Here is a 20,452-nt window from a genome sequence, read left to right on the forward strand (position 1 = left end):
TACATCTATTACAAACTTTGAAATATTCCTAATTTTGTACAAAATTCTTCCTCTTTCTCTCCTCGTGTCACTTTCTCTCACGATATATACATATATGTATATACATGTGTATACACACATACATATATGCACACGGATATATTCTTTTAACTTGTTTCAGTCATTTGACTGCGGCCATGGTGGAGCATCGCCTTTAGACAAACAAATCGATCCCAGGACTTATTCTTAATAAGCCTAGCAATTATTTTATTGGTATGTTTTGCCTCTAAGTTACGGGGACGTAAACGCACCAGCATCGGTTGTCAAGCTATGGTGGGGGTCAACCACAGACAATCAAACACATACATATATATATGTGTGTATATGTATATATATATATATATATATATATATATATATATATATATATATATATATATATATATATATATATATATACATATATATATACATACATAAATACATACATACATGCATACATACATACATACATACATACATACATACATACATACATACATACATACGTATTATTGAATGTATGTATGTAAGACAAGCTTTTTTCAGTTTCCGTCTACCAAATCCACTCACAAGGATTTGATCGTCCCGAGGGTATAGTAGAAGACCCTTGCTATAGGTGCCACGCAGTGGAACTGAACCCGGAACCATGTAGTAGGGAAGCGAGCTTCTTACCACACAGCCACGCTGTTGTAGGTTGACGTTAACCGTTCTGTTCCGCATCGGGAACAAGCTGCCTACATGCCTGCACGCAGATTTCTTGCTAGCAGCTAGCAGTTACTGACACCTGCTGCCGTGACTTCCACTCCATCGCTTTGGAAGGTGAGTAAGGCATCTAACATCACTCCCTCCTACCAGACTGCCTGTGTGAGCCTCCACACCAGGTACTCAAATGGTGTACAAAAACGCAATTTTCTTGAGAGCATGGTTTAAATTTGTTTACTAGACATACTCGACTAAAGGCGGTGCTCCAGCATGACCGCAGTCAAATGACTGAAACAAGTAAAAGGGTAAAAGAGTAAGAGTATATAATGATTGTAAATCAGTATAGGCATTTCATCTTATATACGCTACATCTGTGCTCTAACTAATTAATACGCAGGTTTCACTAGTCACAGCTTTGAGAACAACGTTGGTCTGGTAACGTTTATATTTTTACAACGTAAATTTTCTGTACTCTCAGCAACTAGGGAGAAAGTAAGAGAATCCTGACAAAGGTTTTAACGAAAATCGAAACCAGTAGATTGAAAGATTCGAGAATTCTCTCTCAAATTTTGTTCATAATATTATAGATTTTATGATATTATAAAATTGTTTACATTCTACTTTCAAGATTGATTTTTTTTTTGTTTCTCCTGTTAATATTCTCCTTTACTATTTTACTTGTTTCAGTCGTTTGACTGCGGCCATGCTGGAACATCGCCTTAAAGGGTTTTAGTCGAAGAAATCGAACCTAGGACTTATTTTCGTAAGCCTAGTAGGTATTCTAACGGTCTCTTTTGCCGAACCCCGAATTTACATTAACGCACCAGCATCGGTTGTCAATCTATGGCTGGGGGTCAAACACAGACACACACTCACACACATAAATACATAAATACACACATACACACACATACGGGCTTCTTTGAGTTTCTGTGCACCAGATCCACTCACAAGGATTTGGTCAGCTCGAGGTTATAGTAGAAGACACTTGCCCACGTTGCCATGCAGTGGACTGAACCCGGAACTATGTGGTTAGGAACATTGCCGGTATATGTAAATGAACTCAAGACTTCAAAGTATCTTCGACAGACAGTGTTCTTTATATACACACTAAAATATACTAATAAATGTAAATATGTTATAGGTTTTCAATGTTATAAAAGAAGAACTTGGGTAACTCAGAGAAAGCATTTTTTGCTTTTAATGGTTTTGGATAAAACGAGTCTTTTTTCCCGTGAAGTATTAGTTGAGTTTAAGCGAAGTGCTAAAGAAAAAGTAGAAGAAAATAATGCAATTGATACGACGTCTGTATATGAGAAAATTATTTCTTACTGTTCGTAGCATCTTGCAATTCCTAGCGCGACATTTTCACAAAGACAAGTGGAGCATCCATCCTGCCAAGTGTGACCTTCTGGAATTATCTTACCGTTCACTAAACAGGAACCTAATTGAATAAGTAAATAAACAAACAAATAAATAAAAATATCAATAACTATGATAATAATAATAATAATAATAATAATAATAATAATAATAATAATAATAATAATAACAAATGCAAAACAAAAGTCAAACATAAAATAATAATAATAATAATATTAATAATAATAATAATAATAATATTAATAATAATAATAATAATAATAATAATAATAATAATAATAATAATAATATGCCCTGTTTCAATACCAGGTAGTGGCTCTCATGGCTCCTAGTGTTATCATGGACATGTTTTGTCTTGGTATAAAAGATGGGCCACAGAAAATACTCTGCTCAAAGCCACAGATATGCTTGTTTTTTTGATTGATCTTAACCAACTGAGCATGCCTCTTAGTAGCTGACGATACGGACATCTCTGTTCACAAGCAGGAGTGATATTGAGAGGAATTCTTTGGGAAACATAGCTGTTTCGCACATCATCCTTAAACGACCCTCATCCAGGGACCTTTTGAGCAGGATGGGACACTCGACCTGAAATATATTCTAACTGGGTCCCATCTGCAAAGACGAGCGCTGTTAATCTTGATATGAGATTGCCATGCCGGGCACATATGTTTGTGATGCATGTTACCTGGTTTATCCTTATCAGACTGGATTCTTGATGGGTATATTAGGCTTCGTATTTTTGTACCCCAGTGTCACTAATAATAATAATAATAATAATAATAATAATAATAACAACAACAACAACAACAACAATAATAATGGTGTCACATTTTAGCACAAGTCCAGCAATTTTGGGGGAATTCCGTTAGTCGATTAAATCGACCCCAGTGCTCGGCTTGCACTTATTTTATCGACCCCGAAACGACGAAAGGCAAGGTCGACCTCGTCGGAATTTGAAAAGAAAAATATGACAATGAAACAAATAGACACAAGCTACATTTTCAGGAATCAAATTACAATTTGATACGTGAAACACGAGAGAAACGATTTAAAACATTGGGAGGAATGTTTAACTTTGGTTTGTTATTGTTTGTATAGCCCTTCCGCCAAAAGAAAAAGAAAGGTTTGTCGAGGGGATACGATAAAATGTGTGGTTGGATGGGATCTGCAGATCCTGATGTCACTCAAAAAATACAAAACGAGACCTGAGCAATTCTACCCTATAGTAGATGCAGAGAGAAATGATAAAACTATAGTGCGGAGAGTAAAATTTATCATTAATATTCATTTGAGGGCTGACATTTGCCAGTGTAAGCACCACTGCATTGCACAGAGCCAATAGTTGTCTGGTACTGATATGATCTTGTAAGAAAAGATGGAATACTAAGTCGATACTGTCAGAGATGGAATTTTAGAGTGGAGCAGGAACGTATCTGAATACCAAAAAATGTTCTGATCATCACTTTGCTGATACCGCTAATAAGGATATAAAGAAACTAAATCGTTCGTTAGTATCGATTAAGAATTTTCTAATCGGAAATAGTAATCATATGAAAAATTAATGAGCGAAATTTTGACTTAAGATCAAAGTGGAAATAACCAAATTGTCTAGTATGTATTTCCTACGTCTGTGTTAAGTGGAATAATTTAGAAACACTATGCGACATTAGAAGCGAATTTCGGCTCATAATCTAAAAGTGGATATTCCAATACTGTCGTTTAATCGGCCTATTTCCTGAAAGCAAAACAATTATCGAAATCTTATTGCTGATCGCTTGGAAATTATGTCGATGTTTTATTTAATTTCCGTTCACTCAATTTCAACATACATTTCTTTCTTTGATGGTAATTTTATCTAACCATATATATATGTGTGTGTGTGCGTTTGCGTGTGTGTGTGTGTGTGTGTGTGTGTGTGTGTGTGTGTGTGTGTGTGTGTGTGTGTGTGTATTGCCTAAATAAAATAGCTATTTACATTTCAGTGTACTTAGGTTTCTTCCCGCCTCTCTCTCTCTCTCTCTCTCTCTCTCTCTCTCTCTCTCTCTCTCTCTCTCTCTCTCTCTTCATCAAAATAGATTCCAAAAATATTTTTTGGTATAGATAAGAACCTCCCTTTTATCTTTCTTTCTTTCCTCTCTTTCTTAAGTCCTCAACGCTTGATGGAATCGCAGAGAGACACCGTTGTGTCTTGATCATTTGTACTGCGTGAATTGGTTATTTAAAGACGAAGCTCATGCCTATCCATCTCTACATATTTCCGCCCCATTTTTCCACAAACAGACAAAGAAACAAGCAGAAAGAAAGAAAGAAAGAAAGAAAGAAAAAAGAAAGAAAGAAAAAAGAAAGAAAGAAAGAAACTGCCCTAGTACTGGTGATTTGATACTTGGAAAGTATATAAAGCTAAATTAACCTTAGTGGTATTTGAATTCAGATCGTAGCTATCTGAAAGGAATACCACAACTTCTCCACCATCAAAACGGTTATTCCTTCCTAGAGATCCCTGCTTATAACTTATATAGCAGGGCCTCTGGGAGATGAGGAAGAACGAAAAAGAACAAAAATCAGCTCACAACTGGAGACTTGCTGGTAAACACGCAAGATGGTCGACAGATGAAATAATATACCACACAAAATGCTATGGTAATGTTATAGGGCCTCAGAGAGAATCCTTTTTGCTTGAGGCCTTAACTCTTCATACAGCTGTAGGACACATCATCCCGACACACGGCTCGTCTTGAGCTTTTTAAACTTAGCAGGATCCGCCTAACTCATAGCTCAGGTACAGTTGATTTTATGTAGAGCGAGAGAGAGAGAGAGAGAGAGAGAGAGAGAGAGAGAGAGAGAGAAAGAGAGAGAGAGAGAGAAACTTCAGTACTTCATTGATACATATCCTAGTCACTACAAAAGACAAAAGGTAATGTTCACCTAGCTGAGATTTGAACTCAGAACACAGAGAATTGGTGAGAACATTCTGTCCGACGCTTCAGTTACTTCACCAACACTCCCTCTTCAGACAGAATGCAGAGAATTTGTTTCCTTTTGCCATCTCTGGTTAGATGCAAACAAAAATTATAGCGGAAAAGGAAACTGCGAGTTGTTGGTGTTCAAATCTTACCTGAAAACATTGGAGACTGATTCATGTGAAAGAATATTGAGATTGAAAAGTAGTAATTCACTGTCTCTAAATCCCGACGAGTTCTTTCTTTAGTTACTTTATATCACAATTGGTGAACTATAGCGTCGCCGTTACAAGTTTGCAACTAATTACTAACTGGTTCAATGGATTTCTGGTGATAAATATGACATTTATAACACAGAAAAGAACAAATATCTGATGTTGTTCTTTTAATTTACAGCATTTGTCTCACAATTCATAAATACTACTTAGTTATTTCTTTTAAGAAGGCAAACATATGTCAAGAAAACAACTACTGCTTTATGCGACCGTTGATTACATTACCTAACGTGTCCTTTCGGTATCTACGAGCGTAAATGTGAATTGAACAAGATTTCGCTGCTATTCTGGCACATGTTGTTTTCATTTAGATATGCGCCACCTCGAATTAAATATATCTACATTCAAAGGTGTTCAATTGATTTCTAATCTTATTTAGCTTTTGCTTTATTCGTGTTTTGTAGCTATTTATGTAAGCTTTCTGTCAATCTTAATATTTTCATAGCACTACCGTAGATATTTTATAATAGTTTTCTAATTGCACTAAGCTCCTACCTTCCTCTGTTGGTAGTGCTTTTTCCATATTAGTTTATCGGTGGTGTGTTTTAAGCACAAACATTATATTCCTGCCGTTGTTTTGTTTTGTTTTTTGTCTTTCTAGTTTTGCTAATTCATTTATCTTCCAATTAAGAACATTACACTCTAACTTATTGCAATAGCTAAAGTATAGATGCCTACTAACTTTTATTTATATTTACCTGTCCAAAGTATTAATTAGGTTTTTGATACCTATTTTCTGAACTCAAATCTTTTTTAGAGTACTAATCTAATTCTTCTGTAATATTCTTTCCTAGTATTTTCTTTTTATTTATTATGTGTATGTGTGTGTATTGTCAATGTGTTTATTTGTGTGCTTGTGTGCGTGTATTTTATGTTGTCTAGAACATTGATTCTTCGTTATTTGTAGGTCTGAGTTTGATCTAATTAGCATGATATTAGTTTTCTTAATTAATTTTCTTCCCTTCGTCAGTGGTAGTATTATTAGCATTAGTATCTGTCTTTGTATTCCAGTCTTAATTGAGTTAAACTTCTTCTCTAATTTCTAATTATTTAACTTTTCAAATTCTTATTTTTCTTTAACTGACAAAGAATAGTATTATCATAAATAGAATTATCATTATGGTCGTCATGATCTTCATCATTATAATTACAGCAGCTGCATCATCACCATCGTTGTAATCACTTTTTGATCAACATTAGCTTATTATTAGTCTATCATTTAAAGTAATGAAGGGCAAAATCGATAGAGAGACGGAAAGACGGGTTTTCTTGTATTTAATTATTTTCTAATTCCAGATTTTACCAAGGATTCCCATCCATCTTCATCCCCCAGAAGTCGTTAAAATACCAGCCACTTACTGGAATTTAATAATTTTGGATCCAGTTATACTATTACCTTCGTAATTGTACTTGTTACTAAGATTATCCGCTTTGATATCGATATTATCATTGTTACAAACATAAACTTTGTTATAGATATTATCATTAATATAGCCATCCTTAATATCATTATGAACGTCATTACACCCCGTTATTTTAATCTACTCCTTCATTATCTTCACTACTCCAATTCAACCACAATAGCTCCTTTTCCGTTATTGCTATTGTCTCTATTTTTTTGTCTTTTCAAATCTGTGAAAGTATTGTTGCTGATCCTGATAAATGCATAACTTTTAGCGGTGACGTCATGAGCACCACCGAGCTTCCCTTTAAAATCCTATCTCTCTTTTCTAACCTCTCCATCTCTTTCATTTCTCGAGGGAGAATATTCTTGGTCAAATCACACAACTGTAGTGTGTGGGAATAGGGTATTTTTCAGACCTCTCAGTATCAGTTCTCGAACATTCCAAGATTGGACTATGTTTTCGCTACTCGTTTCTCTGTGCATTAAGGACCTACTTATTGCTGCTTCCACAACAAATAGTCCTACACAAATAATTACCATTCTTCATTGATTCTCAACCTATCATATACAAGCGCCATCTAAATCAACACCTCAGACACCTCGCATGACTTTGTACTGTCCCTCTAAAACATCCTTCAATGAGCGACATAGACCCAGTGGTATCATTGGTATAAATATTAAAGAAACAGTCACGTCACCCATCAATCAATACATGAACTGCACTAAATTAAAACCCTCTTAAGTTGTAACAAATGCGAGATTATACAATCTCAAATTATTATGGTGATATCACGTATTCACCGTATGCGTCCGTAATATTCTTTTCTACTCTAAGCACAAGGCCCGAAATTTTGGGGGAGAGGGGTCCAGTCGATTAGATCGACCCCAGTACGCAACTTGACTTATTGTTCCATAGTATTGTTTGGCATTTTATAGTATTGTCTGGCAATTTATTGATCTCGAAAGGATGAAAGGCAAAGTTGACCTCGGCGGAATTTGAACTCAGAACGTAACGGCAGACGAAATACCAGCGTGCTAACGTTTCTGCCCGGCGTGCTAACGTTTCTGCCCGGCGTGCTAACGTTTCTGCCCGGCGTGCTGACGTTTCTGCCCGGCGTGCTAACGTTTCTGCCCGGCGTGCTAACGTTTCGCCCGGCGTGCTAACGTTTTTGCCAGCTCGCCGCCTTTATGTGTCCGTAATGTTATTTACAAATATTTCTTACATTTGTGTGTATGCATGTATATGCTTTACATTGTTTAATGCATTGTGTTCTGAATATTTGTATGTCGGTGTTTAGTCTGATTTTCTTACCTCCGTTTCTTTACCTAGATTGTTATTGTTTTTGATTATCTTTTCTTTTGTTCCTTTACTACTATTATTACGTGGAGGTGTTATGGCGGCGAGCTAGTGGAATCTTCATAACGCATCGGAGAAAATGCTTAGTGACATTTCTTCTGGCTTTACGTTCAGAGTTGAAATGCTGCAGAAGTCAACTTTTCCTTTCATTCTTTCGGAGGCGATAAAATAAGAACCATTTGGACACTGGAATCGATGTAATCGACTACTGCCTCCCCGGTTTTGTGCCTATGGGATAAATGAGCGGGGAAGACTGACAGAATCGTTACCGTGTAGGACAAGAGCCTTGGCGGCATTTCTTCTCGTTCTTTTTATTTTGAGTTCAAATTTCGCCAATATGAACTTTGTCTTTTATAATTTGGGGGTCGATGAAATAAGTATGAGTTGAGCACTGGAGTCGATGTAATTGATTAATCCCTTCCCCGAAATTTTCTGGCCTTGAACCGAAATTAGGAACAATTATTTGGGCATGTCAAAATGGCGCCCAACTCTATGCCAAACAATACTATAAAACAATAAGTAAAGTAAATACTTTAAGCTGAAGTAAGTCACACTTTGGGTATTGATGACATGCCAAGGATAGTACTGCTGCCACTCCTGTACATACTTGTGAGGCTATATCCTAAAGTAGGTGATAAGGGTGATTATCAAAAGTCACTGGCTATGATAAAAGTAGCAGTGGGAAGTCCCAACAACGCCAAGAAAAACAACAAGTATGAACAGGAACAACAACAACAACAACAACAACAACAAAAACAAGAAAAAGAAACAAGAGCAAGTAGAAAAAGAACAACGCCACCACCACTATCAACAACAACAGAAAAGTAGAAACAAGGAAAAGGCAAAAGAAGGAAGATGATGAAGAAAAAAAACGAAGAAAGAACGAAGAAAAGTGAACGGAGACAGAGAAGAAGAAGAAGAAGAAAAAGAAGAAGAAGAAGAAGAAGAAGAAGAAGAAGAAGAAGAAGAAGAAGAAGAAGAAGAAGAAGAAGAAGAAGAAGAAGAAGAAGAAGAAGAAGAAGAAGAACGTGGAGGATAAATAATTTCAAATCGGAGGTAGTTGTGTCTCGTGGCAAATTAAAAACACACACCAATAATGGAAGATATAATTAATAAAAACTGACTTACCTTTCAATGGCGTCATAGAAGTCGCTGCCAAAGAAAAGTAAGAAAAGTGTTAAAAGCAACTATTAGAATTTAATTTTCATGTATAGTATATAACTTTCTTTTATATAACTCATACTAAGACACTAATTTCCTTACCGAACACCACTATTATAATATAACACTAATTTCATTTTACAACACTAATGCTGAAACGCTAGTAACCTAACGCTAATTTCTGTCGATACTGTTAGCACAATAGCACTAATTTTCTTTTATAACACTAATACTACTAATACTATAACACAAATTTCCCTTTATAACATTAATTTTCTTTAGCAACACTTATACTACAACACTAATTTCATTCATAACACTGATACTACAACATTAATTCCCTTTTATAAAACTAATGCAATAACGCTAGTACAATAACACTAATAATATAACACTGTTTTCCTTTTATATTTTTGTAATTGATATTTCTATTTATATATATTTAATGTCGTAAGACAGCGAAATGGTTTATATTATAAATGATACATTGGATGCAGACGGCAATAGGAGCAGAGTCGTAAGAATGTCATCAGAAATGGTATTTGATATTGTCCCTTTTGTTCTAAGTTCAAATTGTACCGTTACCGACTTTGAGTTCTTTTTTTTTATCTGATAAAATAAGTACCTTTAATATACTACGGTTGTTTCTACCATCCAGAGTGCATGACTTAATATGTTACAGTATTCTTTTACCTATGATCTTATTTCAAAAATCCCCACTAGAACCGAGTTTCATTTTCGTCACTTTCAAATTAATATAATAAATATAAGATAATGGCTGCGAGCGGGAAGAATCGTTAGAGCATCAGAAGAAATAAATGCCTTGTGGTATTTCTTCCGGCAATTTACGTTGAGTTTAATTCTTGCCGTCGTCACCTTCGCCATTAATCTGTCCAGAGTCGATACAATAAAAAACGAGTCAATCGTATCGACTTAACCTCTCCCCTCAAAATCGCAAGCTTTGTGCCTAAATTAGAAAACATATTAAAATAATATCTATTACGTGTTGCTCTATTTCTATACGTGATATAATCCCGAGTTTTTAATATTTTAATTCTCTTATTAATATTTAACTCACAAGTTTTAGCTTATTTAATTAATTTAGTTAATATTACATAAGCCTTTAAATTATTTTTTAAATCACTACGTTTAACGTCCTGCATCGACATTATTTTAAAAAGGGTAATAAAAAAGATAATAAAGTCTAAGTAGACCGATAATTGGAATTCCATAACTGTAAGCAAAAGTAATCGTATATTAACATCCGATTGAAATTACATTTATATGATACTTAATACAAGACAGATTTAAATTATCATTAAAAAAATACGTTATGCAATTTACAATGTAATGTTGGTTTCAAATTGTGACCCAAGGCCAGTAGTTTCTGAGCTTATGGTAAGTCGATTACATCGACCCCAGTGTTTTGTCCGTATTTAGGTTCCGAGTTCAATCCACCGAAGTCAACTTTGCATTCTATCATTTTGGGATCGATAAATAAGTACCAGCTGAGACGTGGTTCGATGTGATCGACATACCTAGTCCCCTGAACGTGCTGACTTTGTGCCACAATTTGAAACTAATATTCCCTTAAGTTCTAATAGATTTTAATTTATTTTACAGATTAGTCATACATACATACGTACATACGTATATATATATATATATATATATATATATATATACGTGTGTTTGTATGGGTGTATGTGTGTTTATGCGTGTGTATCTATGTACGTCTAAACAGTCTTTCATATTTTTATTTATTTTTTACATGTAATCTGTGAAACAACTAAACCCAGGATTCAGGATAAAAGATAGGAATACAATAACACGAACAGGAATACACATGGTCTAAATATTTTTTTTTGTTTTTTTTTTTGTCGCGCAGCTTAAAGTTCAAATTGCATTGGAATTCCGTTGATCGTATCAGCTGGGACACTCGTTGTAACTAACGGAGTGCTCCATATATATCATATATATATATATATATATATATATATATATATATATATATATATATACATATATATATATATATACATATATATATACATATATATACATATATATATATATACATATATATATATATATATATATATATATATATATATATATATATATATATATATATATATATATATATATATATATATATATATATATATATATATGTATATATACATATATGTATATATATATATGTATATATATATATATATATATATATATATATATATATATATATATATATATATATATATATAAATATATATATATAACGTCCGCTTTCCATGCTAGCATGGGTTGGACGATTTGACTGAGGACTGGTGAGACCAGATGGCAACACCAAGCTCCAATCTGTTTTGGCAGAGTTTCTACAGCTGGATGCCATTCCTAACACCAATCACCCAGAGAGTGTAGTGGGTGCTTTTACGTGTCACCCACACGAAGGCCAGTCAGGCGGTACTGGCAACGGCCACGCTCAAAATGGTGTATTTTATGTGCCACCCGCACAAGAGCCAGTCCAGGGGCACTGGCAACGATTTCGCTAGAAAGTCCTTACACATGTCACGGGCACAAGTCCCAGAAAGGCGACGCTGGGCACAGGTGCTATCCCGATTTCGCTTTCGCTTGCCCCAATAAGTCTTCGCAAGCTGAGTTTCGTGTCCAACGAAGGAGGCGACGTCGAATTTAGTTCGATTTCACTTGACTCAACAAGTCTTAGCAAGCGGAGTTTAGTGTCCAATGTAGGAAAGGTACGCATAAGTGAGCTGGCTACACCCCTGGCAGAGGCCTTGGATTTAAGTCTCACTTGGCTTGCCGGGTCTTCTCACGCACAGCATATTTCGAAAGGTCTCGGTCAGAAGTCATCGCCTCGGTGAGGCCCAATGTTCGAAGGTCTTGTCTCACCACCTCAGCCCAGGTCTTCTTGGGCCTACCTCTTCCACGGGTTCCCTCAACTGTTAGGGCGTGGCACTTTTTCACGCAGCTGTCCTCATCCATTCTCACCACATATCCATACCATATATATATATATTATATATATATATATATATATATATATATATATATATATATATATATATATATATATATTATACACACATACACACACGCATATATATATATATATTAAAGGAAATAGAGAAATACAATTGGCATATAATAAATATATTAACATTATAATATAATCATACTATAAACAAATTTAACATAATATAATATAAAATATGATTAAAAGGAACATATATCCTGCTATTCTATGATTTAGCGGTTCTTGCATGAAATTTTTATCTATTTTTTAGACAAATATTATCCTGTCGAGATTTATACACACGAAATTCATATGACTATACACACATACACATATCACGTACACATCTATGTTATCAGCAGCCAATTCAAGTAACCACCAGCTCCAAGAGCTGTCTTGACTGAAACAGTAGGGCCTTGCCACTTTGTTAATGAGTGGTTTGACTTTTGCAAAGAGAAGAGATAAATGCCAAAGAAACATAAATGCATGCAAACATACATACATACATACATACATTCAAATATATATACCTACATGCATACATACATATATACATACGTCCGTACATACATTCATACATACATACATGCATGCATACATAAATAAATACGTACATACATACAAAGTAATTTTACTTACAACAAGTGCCACATGTTCTAGGGCAGTTTAATGCAGCCCAGGCTTTTAACCCGGGTTGTGTGCAGATTCCAGAACCGAGAGTAGTACAGTCAACTTTATCAACGCAAGGACCTGTTGTAGGTGGATACTCTGGAAAGAAAAGTCATAAATAATGAAAACAGATTGAAATCAATAGCAGAATATATCAATATAAATTGGGTTTTAACACCATCGACCAATACATTGAAAAATATTTATTAGAAAATCGATATCGAAACATATACTTTCAAATGCAATATGATTTTCAGCGTAAATGATTCAAATATTGTCATATAATACATTCCATGGAAAATTGTCGTATACACAATTACTGTCTCTACTATATATATATATATATATATATATATATATATATATATATATATATATATATATATATATATATATATATATATATTCACACACACACACACACACACACACACACACACACACACACACACACATATATATATATATATATATATATATATTCAAACACAAATACATACACACATACACCCATACATGTACATACACACACGGGAGCGAGCACAGACACACACAAACACACATACACACATGTATAATGGGAGAATATTTACATATTTATTGTTAACACCTCTAGGCAGGTTCAGATACAAAATCTCCTGAGCACTGCAGTATTACGTCTTCGGAGACAAGTCTTTTACAACAACAGTATGTTCAACACACACGTCTCATTAGCGCACGGAAATCTAAAGCACTGATGTTTTGATGTGTTGTGTCTTTTCACCCAGAAGCAACTAGTGAAAGCCGTTAGCTTTGCTTATGCATTCAGCAAACAAATTTTTTTTTTTAACAGTTGGCAGATATAAACACCGTCATTCATTCCAGATTATGCTGTAGACAGTGCATATAGCGATCATTTTTATCAAAGGTAGATATAAACATCAATCAGAAAACAATTTGTTTACTGAAAGCATTAACAAGTCCAGCGTCTTTGGAAGTCAGAAAGTTCCGGTTGCTTCTACCTGACGCGACATAACACATGGAAAAACTAGTCCCCAGAATAATGCTGTGGGACAATGAGGCGAGTGTGTTGAACGCAATGTTATCATAAAAGGGAGCTGTTCTTCGAAGACATACACTACAGCGCTCAGTAAAGGTTGCCTCTGAACCTGCCAAGAAGTTTTAAGACTAAATATGCAAATATTAATTCCAGATCTCTATGTAGATTTCACATATGATTATATATATATATATATATATATATATATATATATATATATATATATCAGGTCATTCCATAAGTTCTGTCCGATTTTACCCTTTTTAAAATTGAATGAAATTTAATAGTATTTTAGAATGTCTAATGGAATTTAAAATTATTTTTATGCATTTGTGTACGTTTAAACTACTTAAATATTATTTTACAGGATAATAGAATTAAAATTTCTTTAATTAAAACCCTTTCTAACATGGAAGTATCCAAAGAGCATTTGAGGCTCAGAATGTTTTATGAGTACAAAAAAAGAGTATTTTGCAGCTGAAGCGAAGTTTATGGGAAAGAATGCTTGAATGAAAGAACTTGCAGAAGATGGTCTGCAAAATTCTTGAAGATGAAGATCAAACAGGACGTCCAGTTGAGTTTGATGATAAGCTCCTTGAGGCATTACTTGAAGAAAATCCTGCATTATCAGTTGAAGAATTGGCAATAAGGATTAGTTCAAACCATAAAATTGTTCATCGTCATCTTCAACAACTTGGAAAGGTTCCTAAAACTTGGAAAATGAGTGCCTCATGAATTGTTCGAAAGCAACCGCAAATCCCGAGTTGACATCTGCCCTTCTCTCCATTCTCGCGAACTCATTTCACCCTTTTGGGATAGTTTTGTGACTGGTGACGAAAAATGGATCTTCTATCAAAATGTTAAACATCGTAAACAGTGGTTTGGTAAAAGGGAAAAAGCTCAAAAGCTCTGGACTGTTGCCACAGTAACGAAGGACAATCTGTGCGCTTGGCACGCACAGATTGATCTTGAACTCTGCTGTGCATGTGCACTAAGTTTTATCATTCTAGCTCACTTCCGCTATTTACAACAGTGCATAGAAGGAAGCTGTGGAGCGTGTGTTGCATAGAATCTACAACAAAGTTTGCCAAAAGCTTGGCGATACCTGCTCAAAGGCCCATGCAAAGTTTTCAAAAGTTTTCTTGACACAATCAAGGAGATCTTGTGCAACTGAAACTGGAATGTCCTTTTGGTCAGCTGAAAGCAGTTTTAGCACAAACTTGGTACACACGCGTCTCATACTCAAATATTCAGTGATAATGGACTGAACTGAACCGTAACTAATCTGCACATCCTATGATAACTCACGGATGGTGATTCGACGATTTCCCCTCACAGCTGCACGCACATCCGTGATATTTTTTGCAGTTCTCCCAGAACGTTCATCAGACATTTTTTCGGACATCTTGGAAACGTCTGAACCACTCATATTCTTGCATGTGGTTCATATACTCCTCTCCATACACTTTCTGCAATTTTTTGTAGGCCTTTGGGAATGTATCACCAGAAAAACTTTCTATGTCATGATCAATGCGACGATCACACGCTACACACGTTCCTTCCAAGCAGTGCTGTGTAAGCAGCGGAAGTAAGCTGCAATGTTAAAACTTGGTGCATTGCACAGCAGAGTCTAAAGTCAATCCGTGCCAAGCAGTTTCACTCTGCGTGCATTAGCTTCGTTACTATGACAACAGTCCAAATATTTATTGATCAGACCTCGTACATATATATATATATATATATATATATATAACCGGCTTCTTTCAGTCTTTTATACTAAATCCACTCACAAATATTTGGTCGTTTGTGGACATCTTCTCAAGGGCCCACGCAGTGGGACTAAACCCGGAACCATGTGGATGAAAAACGAGCTTCTTACCTCATAGTCACGCACGTTATAGGTGTATGGGAGTGTCAGTATATATATGTTTGCGTATATACACACACAAAAACACACACACACATACACACAAACACACCATTCACAGCATCTGTATTTTCATCGCTGAACAAACGACTACTGTGATTGATGTTTCGCACAGTCATCTTTATAAGCTTTAAGGAATCTCGTTCGCTGTTTTACGAGTTTGGCTATTGTTTTAATAGTTCTGATTTCCCAATGCCACACTGTAGGAAATGGGAAATGGTGATTCATCACTTATAATCTCATTTCTTAGGAAATCGCAGTTTCGCATTATTTATTTTCTAAATACTCCGTCTTGATTAAATCAAGTTTTGCTTGTCAAGAGTAAGCGTTACTTAATTGGTTACAAAACGAAGCACATGCACATATTAACTAAGTAATGCTTTGGTCGTTTCGTTTTCTACTCGTCTATCTTAACATTTCCTTATGGTTACACAATTTCTTTATGTTTGCATACACATATCATGCTTTCTCTCTCTCTCCCCCTATATTTATATACACACGCGCTCGTGCACACACACACGTTGACCATCGACTACTTTTTCAATTTTATAAAATAAATTGTAGAAGTTGCAAAGATGAAGTATAAACAACGTATGATATATCTTTTATCTTTTACTTGTTTCAATCATTGGACTGCGTCCATGGTGGGGTATCGCCTTGAAGGCTTTCATCGAACAGTTGGACCCCAGTACTTATTCGATCGGTTTCTTTTTGCCGGACCGTTAAGTTACGGTGATGTAAACAATCCAACACCGGCTGTCAAGCGGTGGTAGGGTACAAACATACATATATATATATATATATATATATATATATATATATATATATATATATATATATATATATATATATATATATATATATATATATATATATATATATTCCAAAGGAATTCGAACTCAGACCGTAAAGACAGACGAAATACCGCTAAGCATTTCGCCGGGCGTGCTAACGTTTCTGCCATCTCGCCGCCTTCAGCGATCTATAATTATGTTGGTAGATTTAGTCCATCCTTAATAAATCGATATATCGAGTTTGAAGTCTCCGTCTCTTTTGAATATGAAAATTTAAAAGTTAAAAACCTTATAATATATATATATATATATATATATATATATATATATATATATATATATATATATATATTGGTAGGGGTGTAAGTCGCCTGTGCGTGTGTTTAACAGTAGTGTATAAAATATTGAGCTAAAAATACCCGTGAACAGAAAAAAGTCGAAGACTGTTCGCAAGCCTTAATGGGATAATTGAGTACATATGCCATAACCACAAATGATGCGCATGCATGTCCCTCGGGCAGCCTCCAACAGTTTTCTAGCCAAGAGGGTTTTAATCCAACAATCCACATGCTGTTATTAACATTTACATAACAGAGTTTTGCCCTAAAAACTCTGTATTTCATATTTCTGGAAGCTTTTAAAAATATTTAAGATTATTATAAACGATGATCAATTCTTTTTAATAATTGTAAAGCTTCTAAAACGGATAGAGAAAATTTGAAGAGTTGTTTTGTTATAACAGTAAGACATACGTTATCTCCATGGAAAATGTAAGTTTGTGGCATTTTTTTCCTATCCAATGAATTATTCAACTCAGTATTCTAAGTTTGTAGATTTTTCTATTTCATGTTTCTCCCTTAAATCGATCTATTTCATATCTCTTAAAGATACACGCGCACACTCACACAGACACAGACACACACGGTACTTAATTTATTGACCCCGAAAGGAAGAAAAGCAAAGTCGACGTCGGCGGAATTCGAACTCAGACCGTAAAGACAGACGAAATACCGCTAAGCATTTCGCCGGGCGTGCTAACGTTTCTGTCATCTCGCCGCCTTCAGCGATCTATAATTATGTTGGTAGATTTAGTCCATCCTTGAACTTCTCTGCATTAAGATCTGAAATGTGAGATCTTATCTGCCCTGATGAGGGATGAACATCTTATCCAATATTAATTGCATCCATACGGCTACATTTTTGATAAACGAAATCTACCAACATTATTAGGGATTGCTGAGCCAACCAAAACACCTGTTTCTTCCAGTCTTTTAATTTCCTCTGTCGTTTGTACTCTGTGTAAATTGGATCTATTAATATAAATATCTATATATTTATACTTAACAATTCATCATCTGAAAGCTTCTACCTTTTGCATTCTCTCGTTTTGTATGTATACATATATACATATTTTGTATTTGGCGTATTTAATATATTTAATATACTTGACGTATCTAATTTGTTTATCCACATAACTGCCTCAAATTGATAACTCTTACAGCTTTTCTTTACCTTGTAGAATGATCTCCTGTAAAGACATTGGAATGTAAGCTTGAATATTTTGAGAACTACTAAGTGCCTTCTATATGATAATCTCTGGATTTTATCTGTGAACTGCACCACGTTTTCGCGTTGTTGTTTTTTCTTGTGTTTTTTTTTCCTTTTTTGGATTAATTATTTATACACACACACACACATACATATATATATATATATATATATATATATAGTAAAACATTAACTGTCACCACTACTACATGAACATGAAGATTGCATAGTTGAATGCATGAAAGTACTACTTCAGTCAGAATGGACATTTAATATTCTATCATTTCATTATATTATATTATTATAAGATTGTAAAAAAAATGTGAAAAGCAGACAAATATGGAATTTCTTTGAGTAATATATTCTTCCGTACACAATCATACACGCCCGTGTGTGTGTATATAATATATATATATATATATATATATATATATATATATATATATGTTGTCGTACTTGGGGATGGTCATATTGCCAGTTTAGCCAATAAAAACACACGCACTGTATATTTGGTGTTAATTTGCTTCAGCTTTATATTACATTAATCTTAATCTTATTTCGGCCAGAGTTCTTTCGTCACACTTCTGTGACCTCATCAGTGGTCCTTTGTTTCCTTCTTTCTTATGTGTGTCTCACCTTGCTAACTATCAGCCATTTTGTATTTTGTATTCCTATTGTATGTGTCTACGCATGCGTGTCCTTCAATGTGTCTGTGTCTTTTGTAAGTGCATGTGTGTATGGGGAGTGTCTGTATCACCTATATTCTCTGTTAATACGTGTTCGTTTGTATTTGTTTCTATTTATTTATTTGTTCATGTGTGTGTGTGTTTTTTTGTATTTTTTTGTGTTTAATTAAATTTTGTTAACGTATGTAGTATTTAATTCCATTTGTTTATCTATGCATTGTATTATACTTTGTTCATATTATTATTGGTTAATTATTACAATTAAGTTACAAGGAATGCTATCTGTTGGAGTTTCAGCACTTTAGCTGCTATTTCTGAACTTCGGTATGTGGTGAAGCAACTGTTGCTGACCCCTTAATTATGTTTATATATATGTATATATATATATATATATTATCTAAATTTACCTGGTACAAGATGTAAATCAGTATTTAAAAGTATTATTTTATTCTATGGATTATCTGCAAGGAAAATCTACTTGCGAGAAGAAAGCTATACCTACAAAGAAAGAAAGGAAGAAAGAAAGAAAGAAAGAAAGAAAGAAAGAAAGAAAGAAAGAAAGAAAGAGAGAGAGAAAGAAAGAAAGAAACAAAGAAAGAAACAAACAAACAAACAAACAAAGGAATCTATGGTTGCAAACATTCTTGTAATTTAGTAGAACATATCATACAACAGTTCGTAATTCAGTCGCTTATTTTCCTTTTAAAACTGTATACTTACCGATGGGAACTCTCTTGCCCGCTCCCTTAAACCTTCCAAAGTGAGTCTTGAAGGCGCAGTTTACTTCTCCACAACATTTTCCTGCTCTTTTCATGAGGGAACATTCTGCTGGTAATCCAATATAAGTTGGACATCTAATGGTTTAAAAACACAAAAGGCGAAATGAAGTTATCTTAATGTGTATACAAGTAGAATTAGTTGATATCCATATATATATATATATATATATATGTCATGATTAATTTTACAAAATTGTGATAGAACGTGAACTAATTCCTTTTTGGGGAATATTTTGAAGTCCTTACATACAGGTATAAATAATAGGTCTATGTAGGAGCATAAATAAATATTGCGTTGAAAATCCCTTTTGGATAGAAAAAATTCGAAGTTTGACCATGTGTGTGCGAGATAGATAGATAGATAGATAGATAGATAGATAGATAGATAGATAGATAGATAGATAGATAGATAGATAGAAAAAGGACAGACATATGCAGAGATAGAGAGAGAGGGAGAGAGGCAGATAGAAAGACAGGTCTGTTTGTTTTACATTTATACATATATACTCTATGTAAAGCGTGTGTGTTTGTGTTTGCATAAATGTTATATGTGTATATGCAAACACTTCCCCAAACGCCTTAACATTGATACTTCGATACATACATACATACATACATACATACATACATACATACATACATATATGTATACGTTTATATAAATTTGTGCACACATACGCACACACAAATATATATCCGTCTAAAG

At 34.4% G+C, this 20,452-nt stretch overlaps 1 protein-coding gene across 1 annotated transcript in view; it reads right to left on the bottom strand.

Annotated features, from left to right (window-relative positions):
• The window catches only part of LOC106875429 (collagen alpha-1(XII) chain), a 161,995-nt gene that overhangs the window by 51,569 nt on the left and 89,974 nt on the right, over nucleotides 1–20,452 (bottom strand). The window contains exons 23-26 of the mRNA XM_089351166.1: nucleotides 19,688–19,821; nucleotides 12,944–13,072; nucleotides 9,235–9,258; nucleotides 2,056–2,167 (exon numbers count right to left, since the gene is read on the bottom strand). Coding sequence (XP_089207292.1) covers nucleotides 2,056–2,167; nucleotides 9,235–9,258; nucleotides 12,944–13,072; nucleotides 19,688–19,821 — 399 coding nt within the window. The remainder of the gene's footprint in view (nucleotides 1–2,055; nucleotides 2,168–9,234; nucleotides 9,259–12,943; nucleotides 13,073–19,687; nucleotides 19,822–20,452) is intronic.

This window comes from Octopus bimaculoides, chromosome 4, assembly GCF_046866305.1.
Source record: "Octopus bimaculoides isolate indiv1 chromosome 4, ASM4686630v1, whole genome shotgun sequence".
NCBI classification, from domain to species: domain Eukaryota; kingdom Metazoa; phylum Mollusca; class Cephalopoda; order Octopoda; family Octopodidae; genus Octopus; species Octopus bimaculoides.